Source organism: Pinus tabuliformis, chromosome 1_2 (genome assembly GCF_031772625.1).
Source record: "Pinus tabuliformis cultivar Carrire ecotype Pingquan chromosome 1_2, CPIR1, whole genome shotgun sequence".
NCBI classification, from domain to species: domain Eukaryota; kingdom Viridiplantae; phylum Streptophyta; class Pinopsida; order Pinales; family Pinaceae; genus Pinus; species Pinus tabuliformis.
The window spans coordinates 1,187,305,018-1,187,332,629 of record NC_142298.1 but is presented as its reverse complement, the minus strand read 5'-3'; the positions used below and the strand labels follow the sequence as shown (position 1 = coordinate 1,187,332,629).

The window sequence follows — 27,612 nt, the reverse complement described above, 5'->3', positions numbered from 1 at the left end:
TTATCCTCCTTTGGATATCATTTGGTTCTACTTGCAACTCTTGAAACATTTTCATCACTGGTACTCCTAAAGAGGATGGAAAAACATCATCCATTCCATATACTAGCTGATAAGGAGATGTACCAATGGATTTTTGGTAGTTAATCTGTCTGCCCATAAGGCATTAACCAACTTTTTGTTCCAGGTATTCTTGTTGTCTTCTAGCAGTTTCTTGATGATATTAACAAGGCTTTTGTTTGAGGATTCTGCAAGTCCATTACCTTGAGGGTAATAGGTAGTGGAATGGCCAAGGGTAATGTGATATCTGTTACAAAAGTCTACCATTTTCTTGGATTTGAAAGCAGCTGCATTATTAGTAATGAGTTTTTGTGGGCATCCAAACCTAGAAAGGATGTTGTTCTCAAGGAATGAAATGATGACATAGTCTATGACTTGTCTAGAAGGGATGGCTTTTATCCATTTAGTAAAGTAATCAGTGGTTGTGAAAATCCCTTTATGCTGGGCTGAGGAGGATGGGTGAATTTCCCCAATGAAGTCCAAACCCCATTGTTGAAAAGGAATTTCTGTGGAGATGGGTTTGAGAGGTAATGGTAAGAGCTTCCTTTTGCCTTCAAATATTTGGCACTTGTGACAGGAGGTCACATATTTCTTGACATATGAAAAAAGGGTGGGCCAGTAAAAACCCGCCCTTAAAATCTTATCAGCAGTTGTTTTCCAGTATAGGTGTCCTCCACAATATCTTGCATGAAATTCTTGCATAACTTTGTCAGCTTCATCTTTTAATAAACAATTCAATAAAATGCCACCATTATCTTTCTAAAATAAAGCATTGTCTATGATACAATATTTCATTGATTTCATTTTCAAAAATATAGCTTTAGTTCTAGATAAACCAGGAGGAGCTTGTAGGTTTAGTAAAACAAATATGATATCTGCATACCAAGGTGAATCTATGAAAGGTTCACTAATCTATGGAGTTGCCATCTCTTCCTAATGATCTAGAGCACCAATTAAATTTATATCTAAAGCCTGAAAGTTCGATTCAGCTATTATTTTAGCTAAACCTTGGCCTTTGATAAGTTTTATAGGATTTATTTCTATGTTATATTCCAAAATGGTGGCAATCCATTTGCATCTCTTTCCTTCAGGCCCATTTTGTGTCAAAATGTCCTTTACTACTGAATTTGGAACATAAGCAATGATGTGTGAGTACAAGATGTACACACTGAAATCTTTAATAGCTTTCACTAAAGCAAGTGCTTGTTTTTCCATTATGTTGTACTTTAGTGTAGCATATCTCAAAGATTTGCTAAAAAATGCAATAGGCTACTCATAACCTTGATCATTCTTTTGCAACAAGACTGCTGCAATAGTATGTTCTGAAGCAAAAGAAATATTATAAAATCTTTTTTGAAATTAGGACTTATGAGGACTGGTGTTTTAGTAAAGGCTTCTTTGATTGCCTCAAAAGATTGTTTAGCATCTACTGTCCACTTAAGTGCTGAATCTTTCTTTAACATGTTATTTAATTCTCTAATTAATTCTGCCAAGTTAGAAATGAATCTCCTAAGAAAATTTATTTTGCCTAAGAATGATTGTAATTCTTTGATGTTTCTAGGATGAGTGATGTTTAGGATTTCCTCTATTCTAGCTGGGTCTATTCTCATTCCACATTTTGATATTATGTGTCCCAAGAGTTTACCTTCTTTTAGACCAAAGAGTGTCCTTTTGGGATTTAAGGAAATACCAAATTTTCTCCATTTAGTAAAAACTCTTCTTAAGTGATCTAGATGTTCATTATCTGATTTAAAAAATATTGTGATGTCATCTTGGTAAACCACTAGAAAGTCATGGATTTCTTTTGTAAAGGCTATGTCAATTTCTCTTTGGAATGTTTCTCCAGCATTCACCAATCCAAAAGGAATCTTTAAATACATGAAAATACCCCAGGGAGTGGTAAATGTAATCTTTTCTTGATCCCCTAGTTGAACCAAGATTTGGTTGTATCCAGAGAATCCATCAAACAATGAAATTCCGGATGAGCCTACTACCCTCTGGAGAAAGTGGTCCATTTTAGGGAGGGGATAGTTATCTTTCAGTGATACTTTGTTCAAGTTTCTGAAATCAACCCAGAGTCTGATTTCTCCTGTTTTCTTTCTAGTAGTGACCAAATTAGAGACCCAATCTGAATATCTAATTGGTGCTATGATTTGTGCATCATACATCCTTTTCACTTCTTTTTCAATTAATGGAATAAGAATTGGATTAATTCTCCTAAGCTTTTGTTTAAAGGGCTTTTGATCTTCTTTGATGGGTATCTTATGTTGAATAATGCTAGTATCATAAGACTTAAGGTCTTCATAACTCCAAGCAAAGACGTCTTGAAAATATTTGAACAGGCTTCTGTATTTCAACTTTTCATCTGGAGGTAATGCTTTGGATATTTTGATAAGTTTAGGTTTTTCTTCTATTCCTATGTTACATTCTTCTATGTTTGCTCTTAAAGGCTCCATTTTTTGTTTTCTGGCTACATCACTTGAATCAAACAAATCTTCTAACGGGACTAATCCTTTAGGCAAAAAGTTATTTTTAAGGTTTAAAATCTCATAATCCTAATTTATTATTTCTTCTATTTCTACTTTTTCTAAGTTATCTATTTCTACTTTAGTGAATTTAGTGGGTTTATCTATATCTAAAGCATTTATATCTATCTAACTATTTATGATGTTATCTACTGTACTATCAGTATCTATGTTACAGTTTTTAAATTCTCCTTTAGCATTCATGAAATCATATATTTGAGAATCTTGTGAAAAAATCTACCAATATTTCAGATTATCAGGTATAACGGGTATGTGTCTTACTTCTACAGTGTACTGGTGGTTGGGCTGAAAGGGTAATTTGCAAGTGCTAGCAAAAGTAGCCAAACTGTGAGCTTGCATGTTTTGTTTCCTAGGAATAGTAGCAAAATCAGTTTCAAGAAGGTCCTTAGTCAGATCTAGCACAGTTTCCCTGTATTGGCTAAGTCTGGGATTATTCACGGAGTATTCTCCTTTAATTTGTTTTATAATCAATTCTGAGTCTCCCATGATAGAAACTCTCTTGGCTCCAAGTTTTCTTACAATTTGTAGTCCTAAAATCAAAGGTTTATATTCTGTCATGTTGTTTGTGCATTTAAAGTTTAATCTAAAGGTATGACCTTCAGAATGATTATTTTCCATGTTGTGAATCAAACTCCTGCACCTTCTCCTAATCTATTTAGAGAGCCATCAAAATCTAAATTCCATAGAGACCCATGAAATATGTTTTCACTATCAGGTGCTATAGCTGTGATCTCATTTTTTCCATTGTCTGAATTATACAAAATAAAAGAGTCCATATCAGATGCATGGAGTAAATTGGGTAATTATGTGGTTTTCCTGAACTACTTACCATGTATTTCATCAATGTTTCTTTGTAATGCTTTCTTTGCTGACCAAACACAGAGATGGTGACATATGACATGTCTAACTGTAGAGATCCCTGCAATTTTTCTCCCCATGAGTGAGATAATAGCATTCCATACTTGGGTGGGATATCAGCAACTACTATGTCCATAACAATACTCTTTGTTGGGCATTGGACTAGAGTTACACACAAATATTTAATTAGGACAAGGCATTTGACTTGGCTAGAATCAAAGGAAAAGAGGTCCTTATAGGGTTTGGTGATATCTAAATTTAAGCTTTCCATGGTTGCTTTAGGCATTAGGTTATGGGATGCCCCTGAATCTAGCATAGCATTATGTAAGATTTTATCATGAACATTTAAGCAAATGTAGAGTGGAGGGATACCCCCTTGTTGATGGGTGCCATTTACTTTTGGACCAAATAATAACTCAGGTTGATCATCATTAAGGTTTACATCATCTTCTCCTTCACCTATGTTTAGTGTTTCAGTGATTTATGCCTTGGATGATTCATTTTTCACTAGTTTTGTCAAAGGAACTGATATTTTCAACTTGGTTATCTTAGTCTTAATGTTGAATGGCAATTGAGTTTTTCTTGATTGTATGAGATCTTCCTTAGAAATTGTGGTCTAAGTAGTTTTATCTTCTTTATCAGCACTTGGAAATTCAGTTTGTGTACCAGCAGGTTTGTTTTGAATTCTCTTATTTGGAATAGTTTGAGTAATCGTTGAAGTTTGAGTTTCAGTTGAAGTTATATCTACAATTTTTGGGCTAGAAGTCTCCTGAGTTCCTCTTGGGAGAATTTGTAGAACTTTGGCCACAGTAGCTTCTGTTATTTTTTTAGTTTGGGTTTGGATTGATTTCTTAGTGGGAATTTCAGTATTCTTTTTGCTTCTAAGGCTATACTACTTGTGAACTTCATAGATAGAAGATTCATAGCCTTGTTTGTAGTCAAAGGACTCTCCAGATTCTAATTGAAATTGTTGTAACATGTACAATTCATGTTCTTCCTGAGTAAGAAAAACAACGTCTTTATTTTTAATCCCTAATAGGTTTATTTGGGTTTCCTCTTCTTCTTCATGGTTTTGTGAACCTTCAACATAATTTTCCTGGAAAGGTGGTCTAATCTGTTGATCTGGTATAGCATCTCTTGTTTTTCCAGTATTAGGATTTTTCCTGAAGTTGGAGTTTCTAACTGGGGGTGCTTGTTGATTTTCCCACTGAGATTTCCTTTCCATATTTTCTAATCTATCCATTATCCTTTCTACACTCTTAGCTAAACTATCTATTTTACCATCTGAAGTGGATGGTTCCTCTTTAATGGTAACTCTTTTCTCAATTCTCATCGTAGATTTCTTAGCTAATAAATTTGCTTCTACACTAACAACATTACTTTGCATCTGTTCCAATGTTTGAGGGTTTCTTTCTCTTAATTGGTAAGACATATCAGTGTCAAAACCATCAGGAAATTTGATTAGTGCTAAGTCCAGTGGAGGTTTAATATTCACAAGGATTGCATTATAGATACACTTGAACCTAGTACAATAGTCCTGAACAGATTCATTAGGATCTCTTCTAATGTTGTCATATTTAGACAATATTTGTAAAGGGTTTTTCTTTCTTTCCCATCTATCAATAAACAATCTATGGAAAGCAGCTAAATCAAAAATATGATTAGTAGGTAAACCTTTGAACCATTTTTTAACATCCTGTGTCAGTGTTTGGGCAAATAACCTCATTTTCACATCAAACTCATCAATCTCGTATAATTCAAAGTAGTCGGTCATTTTATTCACATGTTGTTGGGTTGTATATTGACCAGAAGCATCAAACCAAAATATTTTACTTTGATAGTCTTGGGGCATGGCATGTAGTTGAGCTGGTAAGACCAAAGGTGCATATCTGTCTGCCATGGCTGAGATTTTGGTTTGACTAGGGTCAAAGTAGTGGTGCTTGAAGAAGGACTTGAGATGGCTATAGATGAACTAGATGAACTTGAGATGTTTGGTTGGAGAGGAAGCTGAGGTATGAATGGTTTAGGGAAATGAAGTGTGGTGGATATTATAGGTGAGGTGGTAGTAAATGACGCTTTATTTACAATTTCTGAAGACTCTGTAGAAATTTCAGGGGTAGCAGCAGTTAAGGTAGCTAATTCGACTGATTATTGAAGATAGGCCTCGTCCATATGCCTTATCAAGGTTGAGGTTAAAGCTTATAGTTTATCAAAAGCACCCAAAACATGTTGATCTAAATAAGGATGTATAGGCACCTTTTTTGACTCCATAAATTGAATAAAATTGGGGTCTATTATAGTATCATGAATTGAATTTTCAGATTTGGTTCTAAACAATGAAAGTTCAAATTATAAATCAAACTGAATATCCTCTAAACTTGATAACTCCTTAGGGAGTGAATTTGCCTTAATTAACTGACTACTACTTCCTTGAGTTTCTACCTTTTTTGGTTTTCTTAAAATTCTGTCAGAAACGTCAACTATTGTAGTAGGGTTTGCATCTGGATTTCCCTGGTATAGTGTGTTCTTTTGGGAGCCAGAATTTTAATTTTTTACTTTTTAATGAAACTTTTTAACAACTCTAAAATGATCTTAAGGTGCAAAAGATGAGATTTAAGATTTCCTAAAAGTTTTATTAAACTGAGGTTTGATTCCCCAGTATGGTCGCCACTATGTTATCACTCTAAAATTTCCCTAGAGTTGGTATGAAAGAAATGATAGAGGTAACCACAAACCTACTTTTGAGATCAGGATCTAGCCTTCCTAATGCTCAGAGAGGGCTCTATCTTTATGATTTAACTTTGTTTAGTTAATTGATTTTAGGCTAGTTATTTAAGCTTTGGTTGAGTTTTGGTTTTGATTTGGTGGGGAATCACTGACTTAGATGGACAGAGGAATGTCTTTTACCATTGGGTTATGGGGTCAAGTGTCAAGAAAACATGACTGGATCAAGTTCTAAAGATAGTGTTTATAGGGCAAGGTGGCTGCGTAAATTCAGATCTTTTAGGCTGGATTTTGAAATGGTTTTCAATCGGGGTCAAGGAGAAATCAAGGGTTCCTTAAACCGGATAATGAGTGAAATGGCAGAGGTCAATCGAAACTAGGGAGAAATGAAGGATTCCCTACTATGGATATCAGAAGAAAACATTAAAATGATTAACTGTTCAAGACAGGGTGTACTTAAACAAATTCTGTAATAATATTCCAGTTAATTCATTCAATTTAGGTAACATGCAAGTTTGTGAAACACTTAAGAAAATAACAATTTGACAAAAGAAAATACTTCACTAAAGTGGCCCAACACATGAATCGTGTAATGCAATTTCTTTATTACTCAGTCCAATCTGCTGACTTGAAAAATTGGTACAATGAACCCTCAGGTTACAGATCAATACAACTATAGAAATGTCAAGCAATACACCCCGTATACTTTGAATTATGAAGTATTTATACAAAAACTTATTACAAAATATCCCAAACTATTTTGGGAATTATTCTAGGAAAAAGAAATATCTTCATGCAAGAAGATAGAGACAAATATGTAACTTCTGCAATTTGTCCCTGTTTATTAAGCTATGTTGTCTTATGCCTTGATCTTTTGTTGTTTTTTCTCCTTTGTTGTTGGTCTTCCACGCTGAATGTTCTTTTTACTTTGTCTTTTAACTGATACTCTTTCATCTAATACTCTTTCACTAGGCTGATCCGTTGCTTTTCTTTTGCTGCTCTATATTCACTTTTACCTTGCAATTTCACAGTAAGTCATTTAATTTTTCCCAGGTCTATGCACCTGGTAATTTAATATTTACCATTCTTTTGTAGACTTCATATGCTTCTGTATATTTTTCAAAGGTGGGCTTGTTCACAAAAAGGTGTTTTACCTCATGCTGGAGGTAAAATAGGCTCTCAAATGTCTCATACAGAACCTTTCCTGTAGGCATCCCTTTCATAGAAGAATTATTGGCTTGATCTCTTTCCACCTCTTTGATTTTCCTGTTATAGTCTTCTTCTGGCATTAATATGTCATTTATTACCAAGGGATTTGGCAGACCTTTCTTCCTTAAAGCATCAAACTTAACCATGAACTTGCCTATAGCCAGCTCCATGGTTTGGAATTTGTCCTCAAGGTTCATCATTAAGTTCCTCTTGGTGAGCACTTTCTTCACCTCTAATATAGTGCCAGTTCTGTCAGCTATGTCCAGCTCCTGCAATTCATATTGATTTTTAGAGTTAAGGAATTGGATTATTCTGGTGGCTTCTTCTGGCATGTCTCCAAGTTTGGCCTTAACTCTCTGAATTGCTTCAGTAGCCTCTTTGACTAAATCATTTTGTTCAAAGATGACTTGTATAGATGGCCAAATATCATTCATAGAGTCAATGATATTGGCCCATAGTTGTTCTTTAGCTTGGGCAAGTGGCTCCATCAATGTTAACTCTTTTTCCAAATTCTTTATCCTCGCAGTCAACCTGGTTGATTTTTGTACTTCATTTTTGTGCATAATTTGGGTCAATCTCTTTTCATCCTCTAGAATCCTTATCTGTTCTTTGAGTCTATTTATTTATTTGGTTTGAATGGACATGTCTTCCATGGCTTTGACCAGTTTACTAGCCTCATTACTTGGCTGAGCTTCTGTTGTTGTTGAACATGTTGCTGATGTAGATGTTGTTGCAGTTGGGAGTGATGTGGCTAGTGGAGCTATGGGCACCAATGAAGCTGCCAAGGTTGATGGAACTACTGTAGTCACTATGGGAATGGATGTGGCAGTGGCTATCTCAAGGCTGGCTTTGCTTCAACTGTATTAAACTGTCCAATTCTTTCTCCATTTCTTTCAATTGATCATTTAGTTGGAGAATGAGGTCCATCATCTCCTCTTATTGGGTTTGGCTTTCTAAGACCTCCTTGGTCTGTGGATGTTCTGAACGAGGCAGCCTAAGTTGCTTCTTCAAAGCAGCAATATCCTCATTTTTCTCTTTTATCAGTTTTTCTGCAGCTTTGACATCATTGGGATTATACCCAAGCTCAATCACCAAGCCTTCCAGTGTCTTGATTCTATTATCCTTGGCCTGTGAGGATGTCTTTTCTAGCTTATACTGTGATGTGATGTTATCTAGTGATCTTTGAAGTTTGTGCATAGTCATTGCTTTGTTAGTCACAGTGGAATAAATCATCTCACCCACCTGCTTATGGAACTCAATTTGGCCAATCGGATGAACATCCCTAGCCAAAACTTCAAAATCTATTTTCCTATAGTCTGCCGATGATCTGGGCTGCTGGACTGTAGACTGCATGGATGTCATTTTCATTTTACCTATTTTAATGTCAAAGGCTGAAATTAATCTATTTTGATTTGCACATGTTTGTTTGAAGTAGTGGACATACGTTTCAGCCTTAAATGCCTCATTCCTCAACTTGATTTCCTTGTACTTATCTTTGATATATTTCTCATTATCCACAGGCTTGCTGGGTGAAGAGACTTTAATGCTAAGTTTTTTTTCAATAAGTTGAGTGTTTGAAGTAGAAGGCTGGTGAGTTTCCTCTGAAACTGCTGGGCCTTTACTCCTTCCAACCATTGTGTCAATGTCTATGATTTCCACTGTCTAAATGGTGTCTTCTTGCTCAGTTACAGGATTAAGTTTGGGCCTCTTCCTGTAACTGATCTCAAACCTATCATATGTAGTGTCCATCCCAGATCTAGAACCTTCTTCCTTGGTTCTTTTCACATTTCTGTCCTCATTGGCTGGAGTCTGTAGGATGGGAGTAATAGTCATCTGTTCTTGTAGGGGTGGATCCTACAGAAAGGAACTAGTATCAATCTGCCTCTCCACATCAATTAAAGTATTCTCTACATCTATTAAAGTGTTCTCCAGCCATTCTGACTCATTGGCATATCTTTCAATGTCTGACCTGCGATCATGTATGAAATGACTTAGCTTGAATTTGAGCCTTAGTTTATTTATGATTCCATTAGGGTCATACTCCCACATGAAACTTCTCTTGAAGTTCATATGTTGTAAGATTTTGTTTGCCTCTTGTTCAGCTACCCTATTATTACAAATAAAAGGGCCCAATTGGTTTTTTATTTTAAACTAGGTTTTCTTCCTAGCTGACAGGAAATTAACCTCATCATAGTTTATAATTTTCTTGAAATGCTCTAATGCAAATATCTTCATGGGGAGGTATTTGGGTAGCTTGTAGGGAGTTAGTTGACATCCATATATCTTGATTTATGTGTGGTCCTGGTATAGATACCAGTCTCCCACTCTACTGTTCTTAGCCAAATGTAAAACTCTCTTCATTGATTCTGGGCTGATAGCTATTGGTTAGCATGTTTATAACTAGATGAACAAATGAATCAATGAAGTCTTTATAACTAAAAACAATGGAATATCTTTGGATCAATGGTGTCCAGTAGATGGCAGATCTTGGATGGCCGTTGGTGTCTAACTTTTGGATGCTGACTGGAAATTTATCTGACTGGAAGTATAAGAACATATGAAATAATACTGATGAATATTTGAAGACTCTCTCATTTGGAAATCTAATAAACTGTTCATGGATTCTATCTACCAAGAACTGAGTAAAGTTGTAAACTCTAGTTGGAGGCTTGCCTGGGCAAAAGATAGTAAGGCAAGAACAACCTCATCCACATGTTCATCAATGGTGTACCCTAGAATGCAAGAGAGCATGGTTACAATTTGTCTGCCTCTCTCAGAGAAAATGGTGGCAACATATGAAGGACTACCTGTTGGAGTATGAGACTCTTCAATGATGAAAGTTTGAAAGATTTGAGCTTTCTTGGGAAGGTCTCGCTTGGTGTAGAGTTCATGTAAACCTTCAAAGGAAAGTTGGGTCTCATTTGGGTCTGGCTGGATTTGCAGCATTTGATTTATTGATTCTGCAGTAATAGTGAATAAAACTTGTTGGTCAAGGGTGACTGTAGCTCTTTGACTGGGGACATAGAGAGCTTGGCAGAAGTGAATGATTTTTGGGAATGGGTGTACCTGTGGGAACATGTACTTGGGAAAATTTGACTCCCATAGGTGAATGTTGTCATTTTGGTTCAAAAACTTGTCTTTACTCCAGCAGTAGAGTTTCAGTAGGTGTCTAGGGGAAGCAATATCTTTAATTTGAAATTCTTTGTCGGCTAATGGGAGGTGGTCAATATCCAGGTGAGGGGTTTGCAGAGGTCTTACATCCATAGAGGTTTGGGAAGCCATAATTTGGTTTGTTCAATGGAATTACTCTTTTTGTGGCTTTAGGAGTAAGGTTTGAAGGTTTGAAAAATGAGGAGGGTAATTTCAATCTATAGAAAAAGGGTTTGGATGCACAATAAGTTTTTTCTTCAGTTTAGGAAAGTTTTTTAATTAATTCAATTAATTAGCCTTTGATAATTACTGTGTATAACTCAAATTACAGGGCCATTCTGGTTCTTTCAAGAATACCTGGAAATTGACGACTTGGTGTGCATACAGGGTTCTGTGGTGGCAGCAGAGGCTTCTGAGGCTTCAATTGTCAATTTGCTACTTCAATTTGGTGTTTGCAACGTCTTCGGATGGAAAAAGGTGGTTAAATTGGTCGTGCAAAGGTTTAGGCTGTCAGAATTGGTTAACAAAGGTTTGCAATGAAAATGAGCGAAAAGAGCAAAATGGGGCTTTTTCGGCCTTTTAACCAACAACGGTTAGATTTTGGCACGAGAATTGGTGAATGAACAGTGGGTAGTTTTGGTTTAGGCAGGGAGGTGGTTTTAGGCCATATCGCACCGCTTTTGGATGGAGGGCATACTTTTCGCGAGCACGCGATATAACCTGGTGTCGCCACGTAGCCAAACAGTGCTCGACCAAAACCGTGAATCTCGCGTGCTCTCGAACCGTTAACTATCAGAGACGATGAATCTGCGATATGGCTGTGTGCCATTGGTTCTGGAGGTGGGAGATCGGAGGGATATCGTGCTGTGAAGTTGCATAGACGGAGTTGTGATGTGATTGGCGGGGCTTGACGTTTAATTACAAATGAAATGTGATTAATCAAAAAGTAATCATGGGATTTTTAAATATAAGCAGTGGGTTAATAAAGTTGGGGACCATGGGTTTATATGGTGGAGGTTTTAACTATACACTAAGGTTTGGTGAGTTAAAAGGGTGTCGAGGAATTTATAATGTGGGGGGCTTTAATTTCATAATGGAGGGGGGGGGGTATAGTTTAGGAAATAACTTAGGATAAAAGGGTTTAGTGGGTTTTAAGGGGAAAAGGGGAAATTAATAAGGGGGGAATGTATTGTTTGTGATGGGAATGTGTTTCACACTAGAGAAAAGGATTTTGGGAAGGGAGAATGATTTTTGAAGGGTAAGGTCTAGGGAAATGTGTGAAACAAAGGGATAAAAGGTCAAAATGAAGGGAAAGGGTTTTTTACAAGTAATGAAGGGATAATGAGGGGAAATTAGCAAATAAATATGTGAGGGTCTAGTGAAATGAGGGGAAATTAGTAAATAAGCTTTAGTGAATGTCCTTTCTCTTTTTACATAGGATTAAGCATGCTGAATGTGCTTTTGACTTGGCAACCTTGTGCATTTGAAAACTTCTTCTACCTACCCTAGCATTTTCTCTTCATTCATTGGATGCATTTGAGCTTGCTGACCCTTTATTTATTTTTCTTTGATAAACAAACTATCTAATTCTAACCTTATAACTTTCAATGGCTCAGATTAAACTGATGAGCTCATTATTATTCTATACCTAACTACTGTCAAGATTAAATAGTTTGGCTAGATCTTTAGTCTCTATCTATCAACATGAAATTGAAAGCATGAATGAGTCAAGATTAAACTATTTGACCATCATGGATTGTGGCATTTTTGACAAGCTGCACACAATGTTATTTTGCAAAGTAAAGTAAAAAGAGTAGTATTTGAATTTGCACACTTTCATGATCTATTTTTATCTCTTTTTGGGGTTCATATTTTTCACTTTTTTTTTTGTCCTTTTGTCCTTTGATTATTCTTTTAAGACATACCCTCTTTACATTTTTTTATTTTAATATGGGAAAACATTTTGTAGAAAGCAAAAGTATGTACAATATTACAAGACTAACCATAGCCAATTCAAAATTATGAATCCCATTATTATAGGACCCTAACAAGATGTACACTCAAAAAACTATACGAACATATTTACAAAACTAATGCTAAAAAAAGACATGGTGATGTTTGATTCCTTTTTCTTTACAAAAGAGGTGATGAAAAAGCTTTCGAAAAGTATCAGGAAAATTCTTGTCATAATAGGATCATTAGAATGTGACAAAATATTAATTAAAATAAAATGCAAAAATTATTTTACCTAAATAACTCCTACTACATCTATGTTAAAGATATTGGTTTACAAACCAACTACTATTTACCAAAATTATTGTAATAATTTATTCTAAATCTATTAATCCTGAGAGATGATAAAGATGTGGTGTAAGCCTGCCTAAATGTAAAGATACTCCTAATAATACAAATCCTTTTAGTTTGACAAATTATCATCGTTTTACCCTATACAATCTTTATCGCAATTTTACCATATCAAACTGGTGTATTATTGATCAATTTGTATCATTATTCTTGTGATTAAAAATAAAAAAATAATCATTTTTATTTTTATTTTTTAATAAAGTAAAAATGAAATTAAGCTTAAAAAAATCGATGTAAATATTTATAATGAAATTGTGTATCAACAAAGCTTGTTAGATAGATAACCCTTTCGGAGAACATCTCTATTACTGAGAGTAATCCAATTGAAAGCTTCCTATGTACTCTCCGACCAAACATAAACATAAACCTATATCCTAATCACGTAAACCTATATCCTAATCACTTATAATGATGACATTTAAAAAAAAAAATGTTTACATGTTAAATCTCTATGAATGCAATTTTAAAATTGAGAGGTGAAACTGTATCATCATATAGAAATCAAATTTGATCACTTCAAATAAACTACTATAGAGGCTCACCCTTTCTAGATATTTTGTTGGATATTAATAATGAAATATTAATTTAAAAATATATTTGAATTTACTTCCTATTTAATTTAACAGTTTACAATATAATTAAATAAAATTTCATTTCATTTCGAGTAATGTTTTTTATAATAATATGGTATATTTAATTTGAGTGATATTTTAATGTATTATTATTGTTATTTATTTTTATTTTGGAGTTATTAATTGAGATGGATTAAATTTTTTGAGGTATAAGGTTTTTACAAAATGTAAAATTTAAAATAAAAATTGTACTTTTAAAAGATTTGGTTTTTTGGTTTTTTTGGATCATTGATAGATTTAGAATTAAAATAGATCTACGCTAGTTTATTATCTAATTGTGTGCCATATATCAAATCCATTTTAAACATGGGAAAAAATATTTCTCTTTCATTTTAAGCAACACTAATAAAAGTGTTTTAATCATTAAATTCTTTTATTATATATATTATTCGTTTTCAAATGATTGATTTTTTTGTTATTAGCATATCTTTGAATACATGTTTTTATTTGTATAAAAGCATATAAATTATATATATATATATATATATGAATTAAGATTTCTCTTTCTAAATATTAAATATCAGAACATTTACATAGTAAATATTAAAATAATTACATATTTTCCAGTGATTGTGAATTACAAAGCACTTATGAATAAAATAATATGTCAATATATATATGATATTGAAATATTTAGTTTAATATAACTAGTAATTTCAATACTTAATTTTTTTTAAAGGTTAATTAATAAAAATTAAATAAATGTCATATTTCCTCTATATTAAAGAGGATAAAATAATTAAATTGTCTATATATATATATAAAGTTGAGATAACATTATTTTACTTAAAGTAAACATTAAAATATTATTTTATTTACAAATAATATTGTTCTCATATATATATATATATATGAAGTTAATAGATATAAAGTGGATATTGAAATATATTACTCAATATTTATTTTTTATTTTTATTTAGTTTATTTTTACAAAAGTTGATATAAAATTGTGTTTTTTTAAATTAAGGTTGAAATGTCTAATTTATAGTCGAATTGGTCTTTTTCACCACTATTTTTAAGATTCACAAATATTTTTAAAAATTTGAATTTAAATTGTTTAATCTACATAATTCTAGTGCGTTAGATTTTTTCGTGCCGAATCTATTTAAATCTTGCTACTCCTTTTATTTATGATTTACTTAAATATCTTTTTAATTATATGTGTGTGAACTTTTGGTTGTGTGTGAACAATAAAATTCTCTTTGTTGGCACGCAAAAAATTGTTCAGGGTTCTCTTCAACTTAAGAGAGCGGAACGAGGCAAAGGCAGCATTGTCGAAATAGAATCCAAGCATTCCGAATTAGGAGCCTCTTCGACCGGGACCTTACCTGCCGAGAACATACGCGAACAAGCTCCTCCTGCTGCTGCTGCTCCTACTACTACTGAGATTGAAACAGATGTGGATCGCAGTGATCCTAACGAGACCAAGGAAATTCCTGCGGCAGAAAGAGCAAATGTGAATCTCAGTTATCTTATCATGTCCGTACGCGAAGCTGCTGCTGCAGTTGAGATTGAAACAGTAGATGTGAATCTCAGTGAACTTAGCAACTACGTATCACAGCTTTTAAATTTCAGAAAGGTCCATCTCTATTTCCCATATCTTTTAGTTTCCTTTTTCTAAATAAAGTGAAAACGAAAAATGTATCGAACAACCAAGGGTCTTTCTAATTAAAAAACAAAAAAACCACGGTTGATGTTTATATTGAGATTGCACGTTAACGAAAGTTCCCACACAACCTTTCCTTAAAGCATGTCCATTGCTAAATAATAGGATGCTAAATTACAAATAATCCAATAGGAAACCTGTCCTGTTTTTGTCAATCTTATATGGTAACAATACCAATTATGTAGATTGGGCCCGGTTTAAATTTTTTCGTTGTTTAATAAGAAAAGGTTTATATGCAATGAGTATAAACCAGCTTTCGGTAGATATAATTTCTGGCTTTTCCCATTTTTATATTACAAAAATAAAAAAATGAGTTTTATTTTCTTTTTGTTTTAGGGAAATGAGCCATTAAAGCCAAGGGGGCCTAAATATTTCCTACCAGATTCAAAACGCTTCTTCAAATTAAAGGAGTTTCTCTCTGAAGGAACTAATGCTGTTGTAAGTGTTTAATGTACTCCCTGATTCACTAATTGTTATTTTTTTTTATTTAAACGTGAAATGCTCTTACTTTTATTTATTGTTGTTATTGTTGGTATATAGAAAGGTGGTATTCGAGGCTTGAGGAAGATTTCCATTGGGCATCCTCTCAGTTTTCTTGTACAGGCAAATGTTTTGGAAAGATACGAATCAATCTCTACTAATAAAGAGGCATGTTGGTCCCTTTTGAACGAGATTAATACATTTTCCGAGCATGTTCAACAACTTCAAAAACGGCCTGGATTGAGGGAAGCGATGAAGGTTTCAATCAGGGAAGCAACAACGCTGATAGTTGAAGCCTCCTTGGCTTGCTGTACTCAAATTGATGCTTCAAAATTTGCTGGGTGGGTACTCACTCAACACACTCTAATATCATTAAGGGGGTGTGTAAATAGATGCTGAATTCCTATGTCGTCTATATCGTGGGATAAATTAAAACAGATCCTGTTCAAATAAATTCAGATTTCTTGTTTAACGTGGATTTATGTGGACTTGGAGCCCTTTTATGTAGGCTTTTAAATGATATTTCCTAACGCAGGTTTTTCTTAAGCACTCCGGGCATGGAAGAGCTAGCAGAATTCGAAAAAGAGTTGCAAAAAATGGACACCCATGTGCGTAACCAAATGGATTTATGTCTTTTCGATGCCGTGCGCCAGCCAAAATCACACTCTGCAAAATATCCTAAATACGCAGGTAAATTGTAAATTGTGATAAGGGTGGAAAAAAGAAGTGTTTTATATATATATATATATATATAGATATCCTCAGTATTTTTATTTTATTATATATATATCCTCAGTATTTTTATTTAATTCAAATTCTCAATAATTATTGAGTATAGAGATTTAATTTCAATAAAATATTTTAAAATACTTTTAATATTATTTGAAAATTATGTTAAAAATAATTACGTTTTTTTCATTTTTAATTAAATTGATATATTTAAAAAGGGGTTATATGAACCAATGTCATATAAAATGAGCTAATAGTTTTTTTGACATGTGATATTGATAAGACATCATATTGAGTCATAGTATTAACACAAAATCTCTATTACAAGGTTAATTCCATAGTCTAATATGGGGGAGATGTGTAATTTCTTCTATGCTCAATATCAATCCCTTATATGGGTAGCTCTACCAACGATTGTTCCTCATTCTATATGCATATGACCAATTTATATTAGCATATGAAAACAATGATGGGAAGAGTGCTCATTGACATAAATGCTGCACAACTTGTTGATAATTTGTATGTCTCATAGTGGACAAAAAAATCACAAGGTTGGAAAAAGCATTGGAAAAATAAATTATATATATATGTATGTATGTATGTATGTATGTATACTCTAATATTAGATAAAACTTAATTTTTGCCATTCCACCCCACTTTCACCCTCTCCATCATATATATAGGCACCCTAATATTAGAGAATTTGTTTCTCATGGGTGTGTAAGTGGGTGGATGGGTATGGGGGAATATAAGAGAAAACTTATTTACATAAATTGGGGTGGGGAAATATTAGAGAAAACATATTCCCCCCTACCCCACTCTCACTGCCACCCTCATAAGTGGGGATGCCATCTATGTAAGTGGACATGGGGGCAAATAAGTTTTCTCCAATTTTAGAGAAAACTTAATTTATATGAGGATGGGTTGGGGGGATATTACTGGAAACTTAATTAAAGTTTTTTAATGAGGGAAAACTTAATTTTAAATTAGGTTTTCTTTCATATTTCTACCCACCCTCACAAAATTAAGTTTTCTATAATATTGGCCACCCCCACCTCATATAAACCAAATATTCTCTAAAATAAGTTTTCTCTAAAAGGGAAGAAAACTTATTCCACTTACCCCCACCTATAAGGTTGGGGCTGAGGGGAAATATTAGAGAAAACTTTTTACCCCCCTGTTTTCTTTAATTCTCCCCTACATCCCCCTTAAGTTTTCTCTAATATTTTCATCCACCTCCACCCTCATATGGGGGAAATATTAAAGAAACTTTAAAAATAAAAGAAAAGCCAAGTTTTTTCTATTCCTCCTCTTAAGTTTTCTCTAATATTTTCATCCATCCCCACCCCCATATTGGGGAAATATTAAACAAACCTTAAGGAGAAAAAAGTTAAACTTTTCTCTAATATTTTCATCCACCCCAAGCCCCATATAGGGGAAATATTAAAAAAACCTTAAAGAGAAAACAAAAGTCAAGTTTTCTCTAATATTTCACTCCACTCCCACCCTAATATAACACTTAAGTTTTCTCTAATAGTTACCCAATCCTTGTATACTTTTAAGTTATATAAGAGGGTGAGGGTGAGGGTGAGGGTGGAAAGAAATATTAGAAAAAACTCAAGTTGGTGGGGTAGGTGGAAATATTAGAAAAAACATGAATTGGCTAAGTTTTATCTAATATTTCCCTCCACTCCCTCTCTCATATAAAACTTAAGATTTCTCTAATTTTTTCCCTACCCTTACATACTTTTAAGTTTTATATGAGGGTGGGAGGAAATATTAGAAAAAGCTTAAGATGTTGGGTTTGGTGGGAAATATTAGAAAACACCTAAATTGGTATATGAGGGTGGGGGGAAACAAAAATATTAGGAAAACTTAATTTAGGGGAAATGTTAAGAAAAATTCAAATTATGTTTTTGTGCGCCGAGAGACATGATATAGCTCACATTGAGAGATATGTTGTCATGTAATGTTACATTCAAAAATAATAAAATTATATATATGTATATATATTCCTAGAAAAACGACACATAATTTTATTCATTAAAGATGAAAATTAAATTTTGCATATGCACAAGTGCGTTTCAGAAAGCATTCGCCATTTGAGGCATGGAAAAATGTTTTACATATAGGCAAGTAAATAAAAATCATAGGGAAAACAAACCCTAAGCCACAAAATTGAGAAAAATCAAGAAATAAGGCACACAAACCTGCCAAAGAACCCCAAAGGGTGCGCCATACGAGCTCACATGTGGGAAAACAACATTACAAATGTGGTCTTAAAAAAACCTATCGAAAACCCGCAAGAAAAAAGGGTACAAGGCCCCCAAACATCACCCAATGGGTATGTTGTAATTTATTTTCACCATATTATGTTTCCCATTTCCTTTATGTTGAAAAATAGAAAAAATTAAGAAGTATAGAAAAGAAAATACAAAAATTAATTGAAATAAGAAAAAGAAAAATAAAAGGAAAGAAAAATAAAGAAAGAAAAAGGGATTATATATATATATATATATATATATATATATATATATATTAATGAGAAAAATAAAAAATAAAATCCCAAAGTATAGGCACACTTGTTTAAATGTCACCGCAATTATATTCGTATTATTGTTGAAATCTTATTATGTTGATTAATCAATATATTGTTAATAAAGTGAACTGACTTAACATTTTGTCGGCTTGCGATAAAACCTGAGCGAGAATTCAATTGTGAGATCATCCTCGCCCGATTCAATGGTGGGGGATGAGCTATCGACATTTAACCAGGGGGGTCGAAAAGTCGTTTTGTGAATCCTGTTCGTGGCTACATGGCCCCTCCACAACCATCCCCCCCCCCCCCCACTGAAAACTTCTCTCTCACCTGCTCCACTCCCGTCACTGCTTTCATACCTCCTCACACCTTGCCACTTGCCATTGTCTCATTCGCCCATACCATATTACTGTTACATTAATAAATTCCCCCACCAACAAATTAACCGTTATAACGAATAATTGCTTCTCGCCAACATTCAAGTGCATTAACTAGACTCGCCAAAATGGTTAATTCCTTAAATCCCATATAAAACATTTTGCTGCCCTTCAAAATCCCTTTCTCCCATTTTCTTGCGGCAACATTGGTATGATCTGGATTCTATCAGCTAACAAGCATTTTCTACACCAACAATCACCAGTTCTCAGTAATTTGATACACTTGTTTACAAATTCATAATTAAATATGTCATCATGTAAAGGAAAGTCCAAATTAGTGGTAGAAAGCCCAATGTTGCCCCCTATAATGAATTTAGATGAATTTCCCCTGGTTGACAACCAATACAAAATTTTTGATACCTAGTGTGAGTTCAATATTTATGAACTCCACAACTGGGAAAATTAAAATTTTTTAGATGATAATAATTAATTCAACATATGGGACTCCTTCCTGACCTGATTTGTCTTTCCTTAGACCCATATCTTCCTAGAATTTGTCACTTGGTGTCATTTATGGTATCTACACAGTCAGAGGGTCGTAATTGCCCAAAATAATGAAGTCTTGTTTACTGTCACCCCTGAGTCAATATGTCAAATTCTCTAAGTTAAGCCTACAACCCCTCTGCATCCTTTTTCTGTAGATTCTCTGATGGAAATGTTGAAAAGTGTGCAACAAGAAATGCTAAAAATAGAAGATGCTAAAAATAGCACTGCTATAAATAGTTGGGCTATAAATAACAGTTCAGCCATTGGAGATCTTAGCTACAATGGGTGAAAAGTGAAAGTGCTAAAAATAGCTTTTCTAAAAATAGCATTTGGGGATCCCTTCTTATTTTAGTCAGTCCCTGGACTAAACATAGGTAGTGAAATTCGAATCTGATATCAACAACAGTTTGGAAATTGATTAATTAATTCATCTTGAGTTAATTAGTTAAGGAAAATCAAACTTGAAGTCTATGTGAGGACATGCAACAGTTTCTCCATTAATTGAGGAATTTAACCTTCAGTTAAAGAGATAAGGATGAGTTGTAATTAGTTGACTTAGTTTAACTTAGTCAAGTCTAGTTAGATTAATTTAACAGTTTGTTAAATTAATGAGAGTTCAGTTAGTTAATACTTGCATGCATGTAACCACTGTAATTCATATAACTGAGTATTCACTCATGGATAACTCATGCATGCCAGTTTAGTCAAAGACCCAATTAAGATCATATGGAGGGACAATGTACTATCAGTTGCTAGGATATTCCTTGGTGAATATTCCTTGCATGCAGAAGGAATACTATTCCTTATGGATTACGCATTTGGACCTAAGGTTACAGTAAGTGTGATGAGGCCAATTCACACATGTGATATCATTGGACCCCAATCAAAGTTGTGCAAGGAAATAGGAGACTTGGAGGGCTTGAGGAAGATATATATTCTATGTCTATTGAGTTTGTGAGCTGTATTGTTTGAGTGCAGAGAGATCGGGATAGCTTGAGAGCTAATTCTTTTTGTAACTTGAATAAGATTTCCACTTGTATGATAATACAGAGTTGGGGTTTTAGGCTGGTGCTTTCCCTAGTGATATATCTTCTGTGTTATGGTTGATTACTTCTCATTCTTAGTTATATTTGTTCATGCTTGATGATGCTCATATCTGTTCGATTAAGCTTCCACAAAGTTTATGGTAGAAGTAGATCAAGTATTATGCTTTAGGACATTGCATATATCAGGTTGATCTATAGGTGAAAATTCTACAGGAGATCTATCAAAAATTCACATTCCTTCAAAGAGCCAAGATATTTGAATCATTTTTACCTGAGAACTCTGAATTACCAAGAACCAATCCAGCTTACTCTTCTTCAATATTTCTAGAAATGTCTAGGCAAGTCATCTATATGGTTTCATGTCTAGTAGGTTACCCTAGTGATCAGTGGGTTGACGAGGAAATTCTAGCATTTTTATCAGTGTTTTTAGCAGGTGATAAACTGTCACTCATTTTCAATGACAGTCAATTTATGGCAGAGAGCATTCATGATCAATTTTTGAATTTTTCTACTGAAGGCACTTTCAAGCTTCAATGAGTCCTTGTATACTTGCTTCTATTTTTCTAAGTAGATAGATTTAAATTTCCATTACAAAATCTAGATGCATAGGGAAATCCCCAATGTGTAATTCATTAGACTTCCTCGGTAAGTGTTGTGATGTGCAACAACCCCCCATTTATTTTACATAAATAAATTCGGTGATTATTGTACAAATAAATAGGGACCCTTAAAAAATTAAAAAAAAAAAGGATATAGTTTAATTCAAGGATTTTCTTGAGAATAAATTTGATTTTCCTTTTGAATAAAAGCTTATTAAAGCTTGAATGACTGAAACAAGGCCACTTTAAAGGAAAATCTGACAATATCGCATATCGCAAAATCTCGAGAGTATAATAGTTCACCTACCGAGTCGAGACTTGCAATTGCGATAAAGGATAGGCCCCAGAGAACCCAAGCATATTCATTCTTTATAAAATATAAAGTATTAATGAGAATTCCTTACGGCGGAAGCTCCCCGCATCGCAATCCCACGACAAACAAGAAATATATTGAAAAGGACTCCTTGCGAAATGCGATAAGTCATTGGACTCGACAAAACAATAAACTATACCATTAAAAACACATTGCATCTGGTTGTATCAAAAGAATATGCCAATAAGCTCTACTTGTAACATTCCAAACAGTTCTGATTGCGATAAAGTTATTCATTAAAGAAAATCGCCCAAGGAAATCATAAAGCATAAACAAAAGCTTCGCTTGAATATAAACCTATGGGCCCGCTACAAGTGCCATGTCACTTCCTAAAAGCCACAATCGCTTAAAGCTTCGACCATATCGATTTTCTGTTATCTCCTGAAATCACCGATTGCGACGTTGCGATAATCCGAGTATCGCAATTGCACATCTCCCATGCTCAACACGCTGATACAATGATATCACCATTGCATATCAGCGTGATACTTAAAGAATGAATTTTGTTTACCATCCGAAGAAGATTTGCGATGCAATATATTAATGAATAATAAATAAACCACGCGAAGCCATGATTTCAGTTAATTAATGGGTTCTAATGATATTTATGGTTTCAAGGCCCAAGGAGATTTGGTGATCTGTTCAGATTGATTGCATTAAAACCTCCCTTTCCATCATTTCAAAAGCTTTATGTGTTTGTATGCTTGTTCGTTTAACTCCTATTTTCTATGTATTCTAGGACTTCTCCCTAGAAAGAATTGTGTAGCAAAATGACTAAACCTAAGAAAGGAAAGAAGTCTAGTGAAGCCATGCAATCTTCTACGTCTGATGTAACAGAAATGCCTCCATTATTCTCATATACAACATGCACTATTGAAATCGGGACTTCCTCATGGGAAACTATGTACCATCTGCTCGAAATAGAGGGTCCAAGCATAATTCAAAGAAAAGCCACAATAGATGCTACCACTTCTTCTGAAGCTTCCCACTTTGAGGCTGCAAGCTTGTTCCTGCACAGAATTGTTGCTAGACCTAAGATTTTTCCATACACCGATATGGTAAAATGGATAATAGACAATATTAACATTGCAGACAGGGCATTCAAGACTTCAAGACAAATAGTGATTGGTTCTTCACACCAGAAGACCTTAAGAGAATGTATCATATACCAGACCCACAAAAGGTATATGATAAAGCCTTCCTCGAGCATTTCGCAGCAGAAATGAGGAACCATTAGACCTAATTAGGAAATGGAGGTCTGTTGGGTTGTGTTATATTCTTTCCACGACTAGCCCACGTAGTTAACTGGGGGTTAGAGGGGGAGAGGTCACAGGGGGTTTGAGGGGTACCCGTAACCCCACTCTATGGGGTCCGGGGAAGCACCCTAGAAAATTTTGGTTTTGGACCCTATGTTAGGTTGGGCAGACCCACCTATGATTTTGTGCATGATTTTCGCACATGGTTTTGGATGCGATAGTTTTTCAGTCCATGGTATTGGATGCTTCGACATGTATAAATATGTAATTTAACATTGAAAGGAATATAATGAAAAATCAAGCTGGTAGTCCCAGTTTTGGGATCTAGGGGAAAATCTCTTTGTATATGTGTTTTATGTGTTATGCTCTCGCATTGTTTATTTTCTGTGTTTTAGAATTCGTATATAGGTAATTTCTGTACGGGGTTAAAACCTACATTTGGTATCAGAGCTGTTTTGGCTTCAAGGGGATGCCTTTGTTGCTGAGGGGTTTCACTAAAACCTGTGGTAGACCCTGTTCAGTGGGAGATCTGCGAGATCGATTCTAGCATTGAAAGAAGATGGCGAGAAGTGGAAAGATAGAGATCAAGAAATTTAATGGTTAAAGTTTTGAGTTGTGGAAACTCAAGATGGAGGATCTGTTGGTGGATAAAGATCAGTGGATCACGGTAGATCTGGGTACTAAACCAACAAGAGTGTCCGATGAAGAATGGAAGAAGTTGGATCAGAAGGAAAAGAGCACAATACGAGTGTGTGTCTCAGATTCAGTATTGTTGAATGTATCAGGGGAAGCTATCGCGAAGTTTTTGCGGGACAAGTTAGGGATTTTGTACCAATCTAAGTCTCTAGTGAATAAGTTGTTCTTACGGAAAAAGCTGTATAACCTGAGGATGAAAGATGGAGACTCAATGATAGAGCATCTAAATGCATTTAATACTGTGGTAAGTCAGTTAGCATCTGTTGATATTAAAATTTCATATGAAGATAAGTGCATCAATTTGTTGTGTTCTCTACCAGATTCATGGGATAGTCTAGTTATTGCAATAGGTAGCAATGCAACTGCCTTATAGTTTGATGAAATAGTCTGAGCCTTGCTGACGGAGGAGATGAGACGGAAAAATATGGAGAGCCAGAATGGTGATGCCTTTTCTATACAAGGACGATCCCAGAACAGAAACAAAAATATGTCATCGAGTGGGAGATCCAAATCTCCAAGAAAACCTGTACAGGTGGTGTGCTAGAAATGCGGAAAGGAAGGGCACTACAAAAGGGACTGTAAATCTAAAGCTCTTGATAAAGGAAAGGGATCTGATGATGCTCCTTCTGCAGAGGTGAAAACCACCTCAGATGAAGGTGGGGATGTGTACTTGGCTTCTTCAAGTACAAATGTAGATCACGAGGCATGGTTGATTGACTCAGGTGCATCCTTTCACTTCACTCCCCATAGAGAGTGGTTCTGCGAGTATGAGAAATATGGTGGCGGTGTTGTCTTCTTGGGGGATGACAGGAAGGCAAGAATCATTGGTTGCGGAAAAGTAAAGTTGAAGCTGCAAGGTGGAAGGGCTAGAACACTTCCCAGTGTTCTACATATTCCTGCATTACCCAGAAATCTGATTACTATTAGCAAGCTCGATGATGCAGGTGTGAAAACAGTGTTCGAGAAGGATACCTACAAGATGGTTTAGGGAGCACTGGTATTGATGTGGGGAGTTTGGATTGGAACTCTATAAAAGCTGGAAGGTAGCACTGTTGTTGATGGGTGCAACAGTTCCGTGGTTCCTGAAAGTGGAGCAGAAAATCTAGTGGTCTCTGGAGAGAAGACCATGTTGTGGCATCAAAGGCTTGGACATATTGGAGAGAAGGGCCTTTGAATACTTCATGGTAAAGGTATGGTAGAAGGTATGAGTAATAGCTCTCTGGATTTTGATTTGTGTGAAAATTTGTGTATACGAGAAGCAAAATCAGGTGAGTTTCCCCTCTGGTGGAAATAGGGCGAAACATATATTAGAGCTTGTGCACAGTGATGTGTTTGGACCTGTGAAGGTTCCATCGCTGGGTAAGTCTGTGTACTATGTATCATTTATAGATGACTTCTCAAGGAATACATGGATATATTTCCTTAAGAATAAATCTAAAGTCTTTGACAAGTTTAAAGAATTTAAGACTCTGGTCGAAAACCAGACAGAGAAGAAGATAAAGGTGTTGAGGAAAGATAATGGTGGAGAGTTTTACAATAAGGAATTTGAAGAATTCTGTAAGAAGTGTGGTATAGCACGACAGATGACTACTCCATATACACCTCAGCAAAATGGAGTTGCAGAAAGAATGAACAAGATGTTGATAGAAAGGGAAAGATGCATGCTTAGTGGTGTCGGGTTAGGACATGAATTCTGGGCAGAGGCCATGGAGACAGCATGTTACCTGGTCAATAGATCACCTTCATCAACATTGGAGGATAAGACTCCACAAGAGATATGGACTGGTAAGAAACCCTCTCTTTCACATTTGAGGGTATTTGGATGTGATGCATATGTACATGTTCCAAAGGAGAAAAGAACCAAGTTGGATAGTAAATCTGAAAAGTGCATCTTTATTGGGTATAAGGATGGTTTAAAGGGTTATAAGCTTTGGAACTCAGTAACAAGGAAGGTTGTGTACAGTTGAGATGTGGTGTTCAGAGAGGTGAAATATGTTATTAAACATGAAGTCCAACCAAAGGAACCTGAGAAGATAGAGTTTGAGCTAAAGGAGGAAGAATCAAATTCTACAACAGAGGAGGAATCAGAAGATGAAGAGCCACAAACTCCGGCTATGATAAGATCAGTTCGAGAAAGAAGGTAGCCAGAAAGGTATAGTCCATCTGCTTTCTGTTCAAATTTTGCTTTGTCTGTTACTGATGATGATCCCAGAACTGTGAAGGAAGTAGTGGATTCAAAGGATGGAAAACTTTGGAAAGAGGCCATGGTTGATGAAATGGAATCTTTGCACAAAAAAGAGGCTTGGGATCTAGTGGAGTTGCTGACTGGAAGGAAACCCATTGGCAGTAAATGGGTGTTCAAAAAGAAGACAAATGCAGAAGCAAATGTGGAGAAATACAAAGCTTGGTTGGTAGCAAAAGGTTATTCCCAGGTGCCGGGAATTGATTTTGGTGATATTTTTTCTCCTGTTGCCAAGGTAACTTCTATTAGATTACTTTTATTTGTTGTTGTTGCTTTTGATTTTGAGGTAGAACAGATGGACGTGAAGACAACATTTCTTCATGGGGATCTGGAAGAAGAGATCTACATGAAGCAACATGAAGGCTTTGTGGTGAAGGGTAAGAAAGAACTAGTATGCAAGTTAAAGAAGTCTCTGTATGGGTTAAAACAATCACCAAGGATGTGGTATCATAAATTTGATACATTTATACAAGGACTTGGCTTCACCAGAAGCAAAGAAGATCACTATGTATATTTTAAATTAATTGGTGACCGTGTTATTTATCTGGTCTTGTATGTGGATGATATGTTGTTGGTTGGAAATGACAAAGAAATTATCCAGGATTTGAAGACCCATTTGTCCTCCAAATTTGACATGAAAGATCTTGGTGCTGCAAACTATATTTTGGGCATGGAAATTAAAAAATATCGAACAAAGAGGAAGCTCTGGTTAAACCAGAGGAAGTATGTCGAGACAATATTGTAGAGGTTTAATATGCAGGATAGTAAACTGGTGAAGGTTCCTATTCCTGTAGGTGTGAGGTTATCTGCTGAACAGTGTCCCAAGACACAAGAAGAGGAAGAGGACATGTCCCGTGTTCCATATGCAAGTGCAGTCGGTAGCCTGATGTATGTAATGGTCTGTACTAGACCAGACATTGCACATGCAGTGGGAGTATTGAGCAGGTTTATGTCAAAACCAGGGAAGGAGCATTGGACAATAGTGAAGCGGGTTTTTAGGTATTTGCGTACACTAGTGATTATGGTTTGTGCTACTAAGGAAGACTGGGATTGGACAGAGTGTTAGATATTCGTGGCTTTGTTGATGCAGACTGGGCTAGAGATCTGGATCAGAGAAGATCTACAAGTGGGTATGTGTTTAACCTATTTGGAGGTGCAGTAAGTTGGATGAGTAAGAAACAATCTGTAGTGGCACTATCAACTACATAGGCAGAATACATGGCAGCCACTCATGCAAGCAAGGAAGCAGTTTGGTTACAAAGATTGTGCTCAAGTATTGGGTTAGTACAGGAAGCTATAATGATAGATTGTGATAGCCAAAGTGCAATTTTCTTGGAAAAGAACCCTGCATATCATTCAAAAACAAAGCACATTGATGTTAAGTATCACTTTGTGAGGGATATGATAGAAGACAAAAAGATGTTGTTGATAAAGGTGGACACTTTGAAGAATACTACAGATGCATTGACAAAATCTGTGAGCTCTGAGAAGTTCTTTTGGTGTAGAGAAACAATGGGCATTGT

General features: G+C 35.1%; 1 protein-coding gene across 1 annotated transcript in view; it reads left to right on the top strand.

The window, feature by feature from the left end:
- The window catches only part of LOC149210474 (uncharacterized), a 155,448-nt gene extending 147,187 nt beyond the window's left edge, over window positions 1-8,261 (top strand). Inside the window, exon 9 of the mRNA XM_089398972.1 lies at window positions 8,119-8,261. Within this exon, the coding sequence (XP_089255098.1) occupies window positions 8,119-8,261 (143 nt within the window). The remainder of the gene's footprint in view (window positions 1-8,118) is intronic.
- The last annotated feature ends 19,351 nt before the right edge of the window (window positions 8,262-27,612 follow it).